Below are 14,806 nucleotides of genomic sequence, written 5' to 3'. Positions count from 1 at the left end.
AAAACTTACTGCCCGAACCCCCGACTTGTTCTCACCTGCGGTTTGTGCCTTATTTGGCTTCCCCTCATCAACGGCCACGGACACCTCCATGAACACCCTGTCCTTCTGCTGCTTGTCGACAGGCGTCACCACGTATCTCCTCTTGACCATCAGGTAGCGGTTTATCTCCAGAGCCTCTTTGACGTTGATGGTGACGGTCCCAACCGTTCGCTCGGTGCACTTCTTTGCCTTCCTCAGCTTCAAGACAATATTGTCGTCACGATCCTTCCATGACTTAAAGTCTGCTGACTCCTCCCATATCAGAGATGCCGCCTTCTTCAGTCCAGTTCTGAATTTGTCCTCGCCCAGACGGATTGTTGTCATGAACTTTCCAGTTCCGAAACATCCCTGGCCAGTTGCTGCGTGAACTGTTACTTTCAACTTCGACCTGTCTTCTCCTGACTTGTCCTTTTTCAGCAACGATAGCGCCGTGAGGACGTAAAATACGCCACTCAGGCATTTGTCACCCACTCGGCTCATTGTGGCCGGAAAAACTACCAATGCGAAGACTGAGAAGTACGAAGACGCTTATGAGCGTGTTCTCCGTACGAAGTTTAGTGTCGCACTGTTGTTCCGTTGTCGGGACGCTAGATGGCGTTCTGTGACGTAGCGGTATTCTGGAACACCTTTCGTGACCTCGCTTTCGACATTCGCAGAACAACACCTGTCGTCTCGGTTTGTTTACTAGCTTTAGCTAATAGTATATAGTCTGCACTTTGGTACGTTACAAGTACAAGTTTATAGAATATCTAGTCGCTCTTGAAATGTGCTGTCCTTGGTACTGAAACCATTATCAGACGATATTACAAAGTATCCAATTCTCTATCTCTTAAAATAACGTACTCTTGAAAATATGCGTATTGCCGCGACGAAGCTTAAGAAACAAACATCTGGCAGTCATCTGACCCAAAACAGAATTTGAGATACATGACTCTTGAATGTAATGAGGCTACTAGGAGTCGGTAAATTCGCACTACGTAAGCACACTAAAGATAGCTTATTTCATTCAAATGTCAAACACATATTTTGAAAAGCTGGTCTTATTTTCTTTCATGGAACAAAAGAACAAACCAATAAATACGATAACGAAATGTCGACCCGTCCTTGGTGCTGAATTCGCTATCAGACACGTATATAGATTTATTTCACAACTTATTCAATCCTCTATTCCTCTCAAATTACGTACTCAGAAGAGTTGAACTTTTGCCTGATTTATAATCGTTTAGCAGTCATCTGGTAGACAAATGTATTTTAATTATCAAACTCAAGAAAGTTCCATTTACCTAGCTATGAGAGGAAAATTCGGTAAAAAAGAGAGACGACAAAAAGACAGGCTGACACGTCCTTTTGGTCATACATAAGTGCACTTTGCCCTCTGTGCTTCGATCCTTTATTCACTTGAGTATAAATGATTAACTGTTAAAAGATACGTTTATAACTTTCTCTCTGTTTAAACACTGACTTACAATTTTAAACACTAGTGAGAAGTTTCAAATACTCTTAACACTAATACATGTCATTATGAGCCAAGGATATAATTTGCAAGTGATGATAATTGTCAGATTACACTGTAGGATTCAAATATTGTCTCTTGGAATATTTCAGAATCTGTTCTTGACAATACAATCTACAATACAATGATAGGTACATAATTACACATTTACATGGATTTGGGGAAAATACACTTAAGTCTTTATACCCAAACTAAAATACTATTCAGTTACCCTCTTCTAACTCTCATACTTATATAGGCAAAAATTAAACATGGCACAAGGGTGATATTCAGGTACGATACAGATTCTTTCACATACAAATGGCAGGGATAATCTAGAACATACAAAAACATGAACTTACTTCAGCTTACAAATGTACACACAGTTTTCTACAGTTCAGATAACTATTAAACATTCTTTGGATCAGTAAACAGTTCAGTAACCAGTAAGTGTCTAACACTAAGAAGACATAGAGTGCTTACCAAGCATACAAATAATTGCAATATAATTATACAGTTAATGTGCCATTGGTGACTACTGACTATTCCATTTGGAAAATCAAGATGGGTGTGGTCAGGACATTTTCCTCTTCAATTCGACTCTATCTTACTAAACAACTTTCTCTACCCTTTCAGATTCACTCTTACTGACTAACAACTTTTTTTCTGATTGCACTTTCAATTTTGAAATGAAGTACCACACACTAACTTCTCCCATGCCTATTTGTATGAAAACCTTACAACACATTAAGGAATACATGTACCACAGATCAGTGATTATACTGAACTTTAGCAATATAACATAACATTGATTATACTGAACTATCTTAGATAAACTCCCTTGAAAGTAACTCTCTGTTCATCATTTTCCTCTAGGTTTAAGTATCCTAATTATGAACATTTTATTACACTGTATTTTCTTAACAGTGACTGGTACAGATAAAATGAAGTAGGTATCTCACTGGACTGTGACAAATTAGGAAAGGCTTTTGCAAAAGTGGCGCAAACTGGTGCTAATTGGTGCCAATTGGTCGCCTGTAATTACAAAAGTTTCTAGAATTTTTAAAAATTCACAATTTGCAAAATGGTGCAATCACTTGAAATTTCTCTTTCATGAATGTTAATCATTGTCCATTGGTTCTAAATTCAGTGACAACATCGAGATTCCAAGAGATATCTTGCATGTGATTTGAAGCTGTAACTAAGATTGTGACAGCCTGGGGGTAGCCATTTTGCTTTTAGAGGTCAGTGACAAATTCTACCCTTGCATGTCAGTGTGACTGCAAGGGAAAATTTGCAAATTTGGTTCCATTTTTCTGGTACAATTTAGCACAGTCCAGTGGGATACTCACCTAACAGCCTGGTCACATTCATCATGCAAAACATTTATGGCAATAAAATTTGAAAGTTTAGTGACAGAAAAGGTTGTAATAGCTCCTATCTGACATTTTTTCTGCTCTGTCATGGTCTCTCTGTTTCATGTGTGGGTCACGACTCCAGCAATAGCTGCCTCCGTCCCACGTGTATTGTACCATTGCAATTCTAATAAAATCACGTCAAAGAAAATAAAAAATATTGTTCAATGAAATGTGACCATGCCTGAAGCAAGGACTGCGCTACGCCTGATTTACGTTGGCAGCTTTTGGAGTCCGAGGGTAAAGTACGAAGAGGGACAGCTGTATCAGTCCCAGTAGAGCCCCGAGTAAGTTAGGAACCTGGAGAAACAACACGAACGTGCATAGGAGGTAACAGTCACTGGACAAGTCTATTATGTATTCTTGAGTTAACAGTTATTCAAGCAACTGGATAGGATTTGGAAATGGTCAGATATTTCAGACAGCATCCACTATCTTTTGTCAGTGAATAAACCAGAAACTGGAGTTAATAAGTTTTAAAACGCTGGATTGATATGATAATAACATGACGAAAATTTCAAGATGTTCAATAGACTAAGTAAAGACAGGTAGGCTACATGTAGATGGTCACTGACAAAAGACAGGGAAGAACCGATGAAATAAATTGGTGTGGCATAATATGGTGCCAGAAAGGAATTTGTTTATTAGTACAACTTCTCAAGAATGCACAGAACGATGTGACATAAATGTATACATGAAACAAAAATGGTGAATCATTCTGATATCAAGATACAGGAAACTTCTATCTAATATTCTCAACGAGATAATTACGTGGTATCAATGTCATAGGAGTTTTTCAACCAACACTAATGTATATGAGAAGTTGGTACATTGCAAGGTCTTGAAAATAGTATATACCAAAAATATATATGCTTCATTCTGTTTTATACATTCAAGTGCTTGAGAAAAATATTGCAGGTATCTTTTATGTTATATCAACTTTTGTATATCTATATGAGCGATTATTTGTATAATTTCAAATGCACCAATTAACATCTAGATATCATTATCTGATTATCTAAGAATAACAATAAAAACTATACATATCATCTGGAATTCACTGGAAAGACAAAAAGTTTTCTTTAGCTATACATAGCTTAAATGAGTAAATTATTGATAAATTGACAACGTCTGATGAAAAATAATATTGACTATTGCAAAGACATAACTTTGTGAAAACTACACGGAAATTAATCTACACATCGTTCTATTGCACATGATATCGTTATAAGTATGATGTTTCTGAGGAATGTATGAATGAAGATTTCGATGTACAATGTTTAGATACTTTGTGCTTCTATTTAGATCATAAAAATAATTCTGTTTTTTAGGTAAGGCACATATCAGAAAATTATGATAATTTTCCTGTCTTTCAAACATTTTCTAGGTGAATCATCAAAAGTACATGGCCCCTAAGATACAAATGTAGGCTGCAAGGTACTGTGGTCCTTCTGCCAACAAAAATCCACAGCACTCAACAAATCTAGCAAATTGCAAATAAGAAAAAGATACAGTGTGGAATGCTCTGTGTCGAAAAGTTGTAAATGGTCAAAAAAATATTTTTCACTGAAATGGCTGGGAGTTTCTAGATATAAATGAGACTTCTAGAAGGATATGTGCAATGTTATATTGGTATGTACAATAAAAGAAGGATTAGGAAGGACAAATGCTACTGTAACAAAACAACCCATGTACGTTTAGCATGCAACATTCCTCATTTGATGGCTTATAATCATATCAATGCAAAATTAATGGAAAAGTTTATTGCAGATTCCATCCACCAAATTTTAACTTAAGTTAACAAAGTGCAACACAGTGCAAGAAGTGTTAGTATAACCCCAAAAATGAAGCAACACAACAAAAATAACGGCTAATTTTGTTTTAGAAAAATAAAATAGATGCGGTGGTGGCTGGCCGTGCTTTTCATAGTTGAGCGATACGTGACGGCGTCCGTGGGTACAGGAAGTACAGAGGAAGTTGTGCGAAACTCAGTAATGCACCGAGAAGGCTGGGGATCTGGAAAGAAGACGGGGCACCCTCGATTGTCAACAGTACCTCTTTCCGTGGTTTGGTTAGTGAAAGCCTTCTGAACATGCTCAATCAACCCATCAACAAAAATATGAACCCATTTAGTTGTCTCAAAGTATAATGTGACACCTCAAGGGAAAGGGGAAATGTTGAGATGGACCTTTAACCAGGCAAATGAAAGAAACTTATGTGGGAAGATAGTTGTTGATGTGTAATCTTTTGTGTGATTATTATGGCAGCACAATGTGTTGCAGTCCAACTTTGTATGCTGTTGTGAAATGTGTCATGTTGCTGACAGTTGTTGAATATCTGTACATGCTTGATCGAGTGCTGATGTATTGCTGTCTGACCAAGACAGTTGTGATGCTGTTAGATAGTTATTTAGCAATTTCTAATGCTGCCCAAACTAGTAACAGCTATGTGGTGACTGAGTGCTGCTTTGTGGCAGCTGTTTAGAGATAGCACTTAGTAATGCTTCCCAAGCTACATGTAATAACAGTTATGCGGTGACCGAGTGCTGCTGTGTTGCTGTTTACAGACTGCCTGCTGTGGTGTTGCTGTCCAAAGTGTTGCTGTGTTAAGGATGATTTTACTGACTTTCTGTTCCCACTAATATGTTTCATCATTATAAATCAAGATAAAAAAGAGTGATACATAAAAACGTAATAACAGAAACGATGGCCTTGAAAACAACATGACACAACACATACCTGTATGAATAAGTCGTTGACCAGTCTCCCATAGATGTACCACTCTGAGGAGACCACAAAGTTGGCCACAGATAAGGCGGGAGTCATGGTCTCTGTGCACTTGGTCTTCAGGACTTCAGCCTAGGATATTGAAGAAGTACATGTACATGCAGGTATACAATTGAATGTAATCTTACTATTGCATATAGTTGTTTAAGTACACAAAAATAAGGGGAAAAGGCAATAAAAACTTCACACCTTACAGAATTAAGTTTTCAAAAACTTTCCTCATAACTTGATTGATTCATTATTTCATCCATCCATCCATCCATCCATCCATCCATCCATCCATCCATCCATGCATTCACTCACTCACTCACTCACTCACTCACTCACTCACTCACTCACTCACTCACTCACTCACTCACTCACTCACTCACTCACTCACACTCACTCACTCACTCACTCACTCACACTCACTCACTCACTCACTCACTCACTCTCACTCACTCACTCACTCACTCACTCACTCACTCAATCACTCAATCACTCACTCACTCACTCACTCACTCACTCACTCACATGTACAGAAGAGTCCTCACCATAGTAGCCAGTGGTGACCCGTACATGAGAACAGCGCAGCCAGAGGCCATGAGGCCCAGGTGGAAGGCTGCCACAGTGTCGTCTGGCGAGAAAAACTTCACATAGATCAGGACGGGAAACAACACCGCTCCCCCGGCTAACAACTGGTTGTGCAGGGTGTTCTGGAAACAAGGAAAAATCTCGATCTCTACATGTCATCACTGACTTGACATACAAAACTATAAAAGTTTGAGAATACATGTAATTTCATCAGGTTGAAAATCACTGGTTAACAATGTACTTTACAAACGACCAGGATCTGCTAGAGACTAAGAGGTAAATAAAATGATTTTTATAGTTTTGGACAACAAGGTTTTTTTTACTGAAACTGGTTCTGAAAGCAAGGAAACACCTTTCACGATCTCTAACTGGACACAGCATCAATGATTTAAACTATAAAAACCTTGAATGATTTCATCAGGTTGGAAAATCGCTGGTTAACAAGGTGCTTTACTGACAACCAGGATCTATATACAATCAACAGCCAATGTTTCGATAAATAAAACGAATAAAAAATTTATAGTTTTTGATAACAACATTCTTTATTTACAACCAGGATCTATATAACATCAATACTACAATAGCCAATGTTTCGGTTAGTGTCTGTCACCTTTCTCAGGGCAATACTACTAATCCACACTGCAGCTAGATGTCAATGCTAACAATGCAGTCCCAAATCATTTCAAGTATTGTCATATATGCGGTCCCAAAACGGTTCAGTCAGTATTGCCCTGAGGGAGGGGACAGACGGGTACAGAAACATCGGCTGTTGATTGTATATAGATCCTGGTTTTGAGTAAAGAACTTTGTTATCCAAAGCTAGAAAAATCATTTTGTTTATTTCTCAGCCTCTAGCAGTATTTAATACTCTTCTAAAATACCATTATGGACAAAATGGCGATTGCATCAGACAAACAAAAAATGACACAAACTATGTGTGTTAAACTCTAGATCTGCTACACTACAGTCACTTTATTGTTGATAAATTCATGAATTTGCTATGGTTTGTCCTACCTTTTGTTTAGTGTAGACATAGTATACCACCAGGTAGCTAGTCTGTAGAAGAGCTCCTATAGAGTTGACCACCACAAGTGTTTTGTCCTGAACCAAGACTCCATATTTCAGCCAGAATGTGCAGCTATGAGGAAGTGAAACATAAGAGAATTACACCGTTTTTTCTACTATCACAATCACATCTGAATATTTTGAATACAAACATTATGTTAACATGTGTATTTTTGTAATGTTATACTAAAAGTCCAGAGGTAAGGCAAATGTTACTTTCATTTCCGGACCGGAGATTGTGGATGAGGAAGAGGATCCCATGGAATGTGAGAGCTGTAACTCGAAAGGGAACAAGCATCTTGTTCACTGTGACTGTTGCAGTAAATGGCTGTGTTTACCATGCCAAGATGTCACCAAGGAATTAGTTGAGACTATCGGGAAATTCCCAAGTATTTTATGGTTTTGTAATTTGTGCAAGGATTTTGTGCTGGCATCAGCAAAAGCGGCCTTGGGGAAAAAAGAGCTAGGTAGCGCCGCCGTGGACGCCACAACCGTAGGCAGTGTGGGAGATCAGACTGGAAAGGAACAGCAACATTCAAGCATTATTGAGTCTATGTCAAAAGTTTTAGAGGATATTTCCAACAAACTGGACGGGTTGATGGGGTCGGATGTCGGAGAATCGAGGGGCCCGACGTATGCTGACATTGCTAGGAGTAGGAGTGTACCGAACCGGGGGAGTAGCACGGTAGCAGCAACATTCAACACCTGTGTGCACCAGTGAACTACCAGCCTACCTCCCTGCACCCTCCCCACCGCCACAGATCCTACCTTGGGAGATGTACAGAGAACTGGCCAGTGTCAGAGTCCGTAAAGCGGGAGGCCCAGACGGAATTGCTCCCAGACTGGTCAGAATGTTCGCATGCGAACTCGCAGAACCGCTCACGGACATCTTCAACACTTCATTGAGAGAAGGAACTGTCCCGGTCCAGTGGAAGGAAGCAGTAGTCACGCCTATCCCCAAAGAAATGCCAGCAGTCATCAACAAGTTGCGACCGATATCTCTGACCGCAATCTTTGCGAAGATTTGCGAAGGCATCGTAGGAAAATGGGTGATGTCAGACATATGGAACAGCATTGACAAACGCCAGTTTGGGGGAATCAAGAGGAGCTCTACCAGTCACTACCTGGTTAGCCTTACTGACTTCCTGTACCAAGGAGCCGAAAGAAGCAAAAACGTGGGCACAATCATCCTAACCGACTTTACTAAGGCATTTGATGCTATTAACCACCGACAAGCGATCTTGAAACTACTTAACATGGGGACAAGACCTTCCATCGTGCCTTGGATAGTGAACTTTCTTACAGAAAGACAACAAAGGGTCCGGTATGGTCTCACACTCTCAGAGTGTGAAACCCTCACCGCTGGAGTTCCTCAAGGAACAAAGTTAGGGCCCATCATTTTCCTCTGCATGATAAACGATGCCTGCCAATCATTCAGTGATCGTTGGAAATACGTAGATGATCTGTCGCTCGGAGAAAATAGACACAACTCCGAAGAATCCCACCTACAAGATCAAGCCAACTCCTTGGAGAAATGGACTGACAGCGCACAACTGAAACTCAACCCCGGGAAGTGCTTTGTTTTCTCAGTGTGCTTCATGAGAAATCCGAGTCCACCTGTACCCATCAGCCTATGCGGCAACCTTCTCACAACGATAGAAATCGCCAAGGTGTTAGGTGTATGGCTCCAGTCCAACCTAAAATGGGATAAGCATGTTAGTGAAACAACAAAGAAGGGCAACAAACGGCTATTCATGCTACGCCGGCTCAAGACATTTGGAGTACCGGTAAAGGACCTTGTGACTGTGTACTGTGGCTTCATAAGGGCGATCCTTGAGTACTGTGCACCTGTATGGCACCATGGACTCACACGTAAACAGGCTGCAACTATTGAAGGAGTACAGAAACGTGCGTGTCGAATCATCCTGGGACATAGGTACACTGACTACAAATCAGCGCTGCGGGTATGCAACCTAGAAACACTTGAAGCGAGACGAGAGACCCTCTGCACCAAGTTTGCCCACAGCATGACCGCATCGGAACGCACAGCAGATCTCCTGCCTAGCACACGACGACAGGAACATGGCCGGAACCTTAGAAACTCTGATAAAAGGACTATGGTGCCCTGTCGTACCACTCGCTATCAAAATAGCCCTGTGCCATCACTCTTGAGACTGTTAAATAAGAAATGACATTGCATCTGTAACGCAAACCAAACTTGCGACTGTAACGCGAACCAGACTTTTCAAATCAACTATACACAGTGTGACGTCTGTAATAGTTGTTCTGTTATTTTAATTCTACCGAATATGTGCCGTTTCGTGTGAAATTTTATCTGTATTGTTATAGTTGCGTTGTTTTTAAACTGATGTGAGTAAAACGTACTTCAGCCAAGGGCTGCAAAGTTTTACATGAATAAACCATTCATTCATTCATTCATTCATTCATTCATTCATTCATTCATTCATTCATTCATAGCAGACAAGCCTCAGTCAGTGGGGAGGGATGAGAAAGCAGTGGACGAAAATTATTGCAATGTAGAAGAATTCATGGATAGAGAAAAAGGAAGAGCAATATCATCCTCCACAACGTTCCTGAGCCTGCAGCAGTGCAGCCCAAGGATAGGGAAAGACTTGACAGGGAAGTCGTCAGGAAGATAGCCAGTGAGTTAGGGGTGGACAACATTAGTGTGGATAAGGCTGTCCGCTTAGGAAGGAAGTTGCCAGATAGAAATAGGTTGTTACTTGTGTCACTGAGGGACTCAGAAGATAGGTTGAATCTACGCTATGAGGGAGGCTAGGACCTTGAAGAGCACTGATAACTTCTCAAATGTCTACATCTCACCGGACCTAACCCCATCTGAAAGGGAAAGAAACAGAAGGCTTAGGGAAGAACTAAGAGACAGGAGACAGAGAGGGGAGGATAACCTAATTATCAGGAAGGGCAGGATTGTCAAACTACATACAAACAGAAGCCCACAGGACAGAGGTGTATCTGGACCTCCACATGCTGACATCTGACTAGAGAATGACACACGGGAGGGGGATCTGGCACATGGGGAAAGGGTTCTAAAGGTGTTCTACACAAATGTTGACCAGTTTCCAAATAAAAGGGAGGAGTTACGACTGTGGATTGCGGAGGACCCACCCGACATGATTGTGTTATGTGAAGTCATCCCTAAAGCACAGACAGCACCACTACAGTTGTGTACCTTGAGTATGGAGGGCTACGAAATGTTTTTGAACTTCGACCCTGATCAACGAAACCTCGGGGCAAGTGGGCGTAGAGGTATCCTAATCTTTGTCAAGAAATCACTAAACATGTCAATATGTGAAATGAGTTTTGAGCAAACAGGTTTTCATGAATATCTATTCCTAGACTGTGACAAAGGTAGTAGAGATGGCTTAATTGTTGGTTGTGTTTATCGGAGTCCGTCTTCAGACCCCAAAGACAGTACCGACAAGCTATGCAAGCTTTTGACTTTGGCAAGTAGGAAGGAAGCAAAGCACCTTGTAATAATGGGAGACATTAACATCAAGGAGGTAGACTGGGAAGCAAAATGCACAACTGCTGGAAACAACCACCACAGTCAGCTGCTGTTGGACTGTCTGGATGACAACTTCATGTTTCAGCATGTCACCAGGCCTACCCGCTACAGAGTTAACCAGACACCATCCACCTTAGACTTGGTTATAACTAACGAGGAGGACACAGTAGGAGAAATACAGTACGACCCAGGGTTGGGGAAAGGGGACCACTGTTGCCTTAGCTTTAATATATGTTGTCAAGCTCAAGCACCTACCCACGATACATTGAGAAGGAACTACAACAAAGCTAGCTACACAAAGGCAAGACAGGACCTACAAGTCATTGACTGGGATGGGGAGTTAAATTGCACTGACGTATCTGAGGCATGGTCCAACTTCAGTGGAATACTGAACAACATCATTGACGAATGTGTTCCACAGTCCAGATCCAAACAGAGGCCTGACAAGTTGTACATGAATTCACAAGCCATGAAAGCCAAGAAGAAGAAAAGGAAGGCATGGGGAAGATGGAAACAAACCAAAGCACATGCTGACTTCATACGTTATGCCATTGAAAGGAACTCCCTCCGGAGCCTCACACGGGATCTGCGTAGTAAATTCGAACATAGGTTAGTGAAAGACATAAAGAACAATCCGAAATCGTTCTGGAAATAAACTAAATCACGACTACATGTGAGGCAGAAAGTGGGCGCTCTAGTACGTTCAGATGGGTCTACTGCTCAGACTGACCAGGAGAAAGCCGAGGAGCTCAACAACTTCTTCGCCAGTGTTTTCACATCCGAGGACTTATCTACTATTCCCAGAGTTGATGCCAGACAGTCTGAAACCACACTGGGAAGTTTAGAGGTCACGGTGGAAGCAGTGAGGAAAAAGCTGGAGGCTTTGAATCCTAACAAGTCGGCAGGACCCGACAACATTCATCCCCGGATACTGAGGGAGCTGGCTGGAGAACTCGCCTACCCGTTAGCCATCCTCTTCAACAAGTCACTAAAGTCAGCCAAGCTGCCTGAGGAATGGAAGGTGGCGCACATAACGCCAATCCATAAAAAGGGAGCTAGAACCCAAGCAGGAAACTACAGGCCGGTGAGCCTGACTTCGGTGGTTGGGAAGACGATGGAGGCCATCATCCGGGATGCACTGGTGGGGCATATGTCTGCTGGAAACCACTTCACAGACGCGCAACATGGCTTTGTACCAGGGAGATCTTGCATGACGCAGCTTCTGGTGGTACTGGAGGAGTGGACCCAATTACTGGAAAAGGGGGAAGCTATTGACGCAATCTACTTGGATTTCAGGAAAGCCTTTGACGCCGTTCCCCATCAGCGTCTCTTATGTAAGCTGGGGTCGTACGGTGTGAAAGGAGACCTGTACAACTGGGTAAAAGACTTCCTAGCATCAAGGAAACAGAGGGTGGTGCTGAATGGAACTAGTTCCTCATGGACCCCTGTGAGGAGTGGCATCCCGCAGGGGAGTGTACTGGGCCCGGTATTGTTTGTAGTATACATTAATGACCTACCAGAGGCTGTCAGTAGCACGGTCAGAATATTTGCCGACGACAGTAAACTCTACCAGGGTGTGAAGGACAACGAAGGTCGGGTCAACTTACAGAAGGACTTAGAAGCTTTGAGGGACTGGTCTGCGTCCTGGCAGTTGCCCTTCAACGTGGGCAAGTGTAAAGTGTTGCACATGGGGAACAACAACAACAGGCAGATTTACACCTTAGGGGATCAGGTATTGGAGGAGACCACGGCAGAGAAAGACCTGGGAGTGACAGTGGACAATCACCTCAAATTCCATACGCATACGGCACAAGCGAAGAACAAGGGAAATCAGATGCTGGGGTTGATTAAAAAGTCCTTTGCCAACTTGGATGAACAAACCTTGCCAATTCTCTTTAAAACAATGGTGAGGCCACACCTGGAATACGGAAATGTAATCTGGGGACCACACTATAAGGCGGGCAAGCAAGAGTTAGAAAAGGTCCAGAGAAGGGCCACAAAAATGGTCCCTTCTCTAAGAGAGCTTCCTTATAGCACTAGACTTCAGCGACTCAAACTCCCAACCCTGGAGTATAGGAGACTGAGAGGTGATATGATACAAGTTTTTAAGATCATGAATGGAATCGATAGAATCCCAGTACAAAGTTTCTTTGCTCCAGTCGAGCAATCAGTCACTAGAGGTCACACCGTCACAGTCTTAAATTACAAGTTCCCCTGGCCAAGACTAGGGCGAGGAGTCAGGTCTTCAGTGTTAGAACCGTGTCGAGCTGGAACGCCCTACCTGAGTCAGTGGTTTCAGCGGATAGTGTAAACCAGTTTAAATCCAGACTTGACAAACACTGGGATTGCCAAAAGTATGTCACATGAGAGCGAAGTCAAGATCAGGACATAACAGGCGGAGCCTACTTTCCTGGACACAGTATCAAGGTATCAAGTATCAAGGTATAAAAGTCACTAACTTACAATTCTAGAGAGCCACTCATGTAAGAGCTACATGTGTATGTGTATGTAAGCGTGCCACACAGCACACTTCGACATCGTTCATAGAAATCAAAAGATCGTATTCGTATTATATGATTGTTCAGAAATTTTTTGACCGAGTATTGTCAACTGTTTGTGTCTTACATCAATGTAGATACCGTAAAAAAACAGCCACTGTGGGTCATAGCGTGTTTCCTGTGTACTTTTACTCCGTCGAAGTGTGCTGTGTGGCACGCTTACTAGTACACATGTACACCTGCATGTAATGCAAGCTGATCTTTAGATCTGGAAGTGTTTTGACTCTTACTTGATCAGCGCAGTGAGGAATGGATAGACGGTGACTCCTGTTGTTGAGCCCTTCTGGGTGATCTTTGACGCTATAACCCTGTAAAGAAGATACACAATTATGGTGGCAAAGTGGTCTTGTGCTTAGGGTTGTCGACTAAAAGTTCTGGGTTCAAGTCCCTAGCAGATCCCAAATGTTCCCAATGTTGTCCCCTTGGGAAAGACACCTAACACTTATTTTTTCTTTTTTGAAAATGAGTACCAAGCTTCGGTTAGGCCTTAGGGATGTCCCCTCTGATGGTTTATGTAAAGCCGGAGGTCCCATGTTTGAGGATAGCCACACCTCCAGCACATTAAAGATACCACCAAACTTATCGAAAGAGTTGGGGTCTATCCCGGTGTGAGTGGATAAAATCTTACGCAGCTTGTTACGTTACTACATGTATGATAATCGTACAAACATGGTGTGTAATGACCAGAGACTTACTTGCGAAACAAACAAGCAAAATGCAGCAAATTATACATTGTTCAATTTCTTTGCTTTCAAGTTTCACTCTTTGCCCTGATGATTACTGTACATGTTGATACAATTAAGAAAGTTTCCTATAGCGTTGCTAGTAACAAAATTATGTTAGTGATTTTCTAACGTGCCACTGCAAATCAAATATGAGACCTAAAAGTAAAATGATAAAAGTAGATTACTAAGTTAAGAAGTACTTACGATCCTGTGAGAAACTGCCCGACTGTACAGACAGTTGCCAGAAGAGACATCACAGAGACTAGAGAAAGATCCTCAAACATTGTGGTCCACGGAAACTCAAGTTCAACTGAAAATGTGGGAGGGGGGCGGTCCCTCAAATTTTGCGGCTACGAAAATCCACGAAACAAACTCTTCTGCATTCACAAAATATTCTCACATCCAGTTTTTTTCTGTTAATAAACATCAATGGAATGCAAAAATGGTAAAAGGTTGGTTCAGATCTCTCACATGTGGGAAAAATTGCCAAAATTTTCTCCGGAAAAGTTCCACGTCGGCTTTGTTTTGGTCCTTACCGCCATCTTGGACTCCAAATCTCGCGGGAAATTCCGGGGATTTAAATTTCTCACTATCTGTCAAAATTGT

General features: G+C 41.8%; 1 protein-coding gene across 2 annotated transcripts; it reads right to left on the bottom strand.

Moving 5' to 3' along the window:
• Window positions 1-1,384: 1,384 nt before the first annotated feature.
• Window positions 1,385-14,767, bottom strand: LOC136447837 (sugar transporter SWEET1-like). 2 transcript variants are annotated; one of them, XM_066446929.1, is made up of 6 exons: window positions 14,405-14,766; window positions 13,706-13,783; window positions 7,320-7,443; window positions 6,266-6,427; window positions 5,685-5,804; window positions 1,385-3,246 (listed from the first exon to the last, which is right to left on the bottom strand). In XM_066446929.1, exons 1-6 carry the CDS (start codon window positions 14,482-14,484, stop codon window positions 3,148-3,150), a joined length of 663 nt encoding a protein of 220 aa, XP_066303026.1. In that variant the 5' UTR covers window positions 14,485-14,766; the 3' UTR covers window positions 1,385-3,147. The 2 variants fall into 2 exon arrangements, with proteins under 2 accessions (XP_066303026.1, XP_066303027.1); XM_066446930.1 differs by lacking the exon at window positions 1,385-3,246 and adding an exon at window positions 3,547-4,962 and having other exon boundaries at window positions 14,405-14,767.
• Between the last annotated feature and the right edge of the window lie 39 nt (window positions 14,768-14,806).

Source organism: Branchiostoma lanceolatum, chromosome 13, assembly GCF_035083965.1.
Source record: "Branchiostoma lanceolatum isolate klBraLanc5 chromosome 13, klBraLanc5.hap2, whole genome shotgun sequence".
Classification (NCBI taxonomy): Eukaryota; Metazoa; Chordata; class Leptocardii; order Amphioxiformes; family Branchiostomatidae; genus Branchiostoma; species Branchiostoma lanceolatum.
This window is presented reverse-complemented; position numbering and strand designations above follow the sequence as displayed.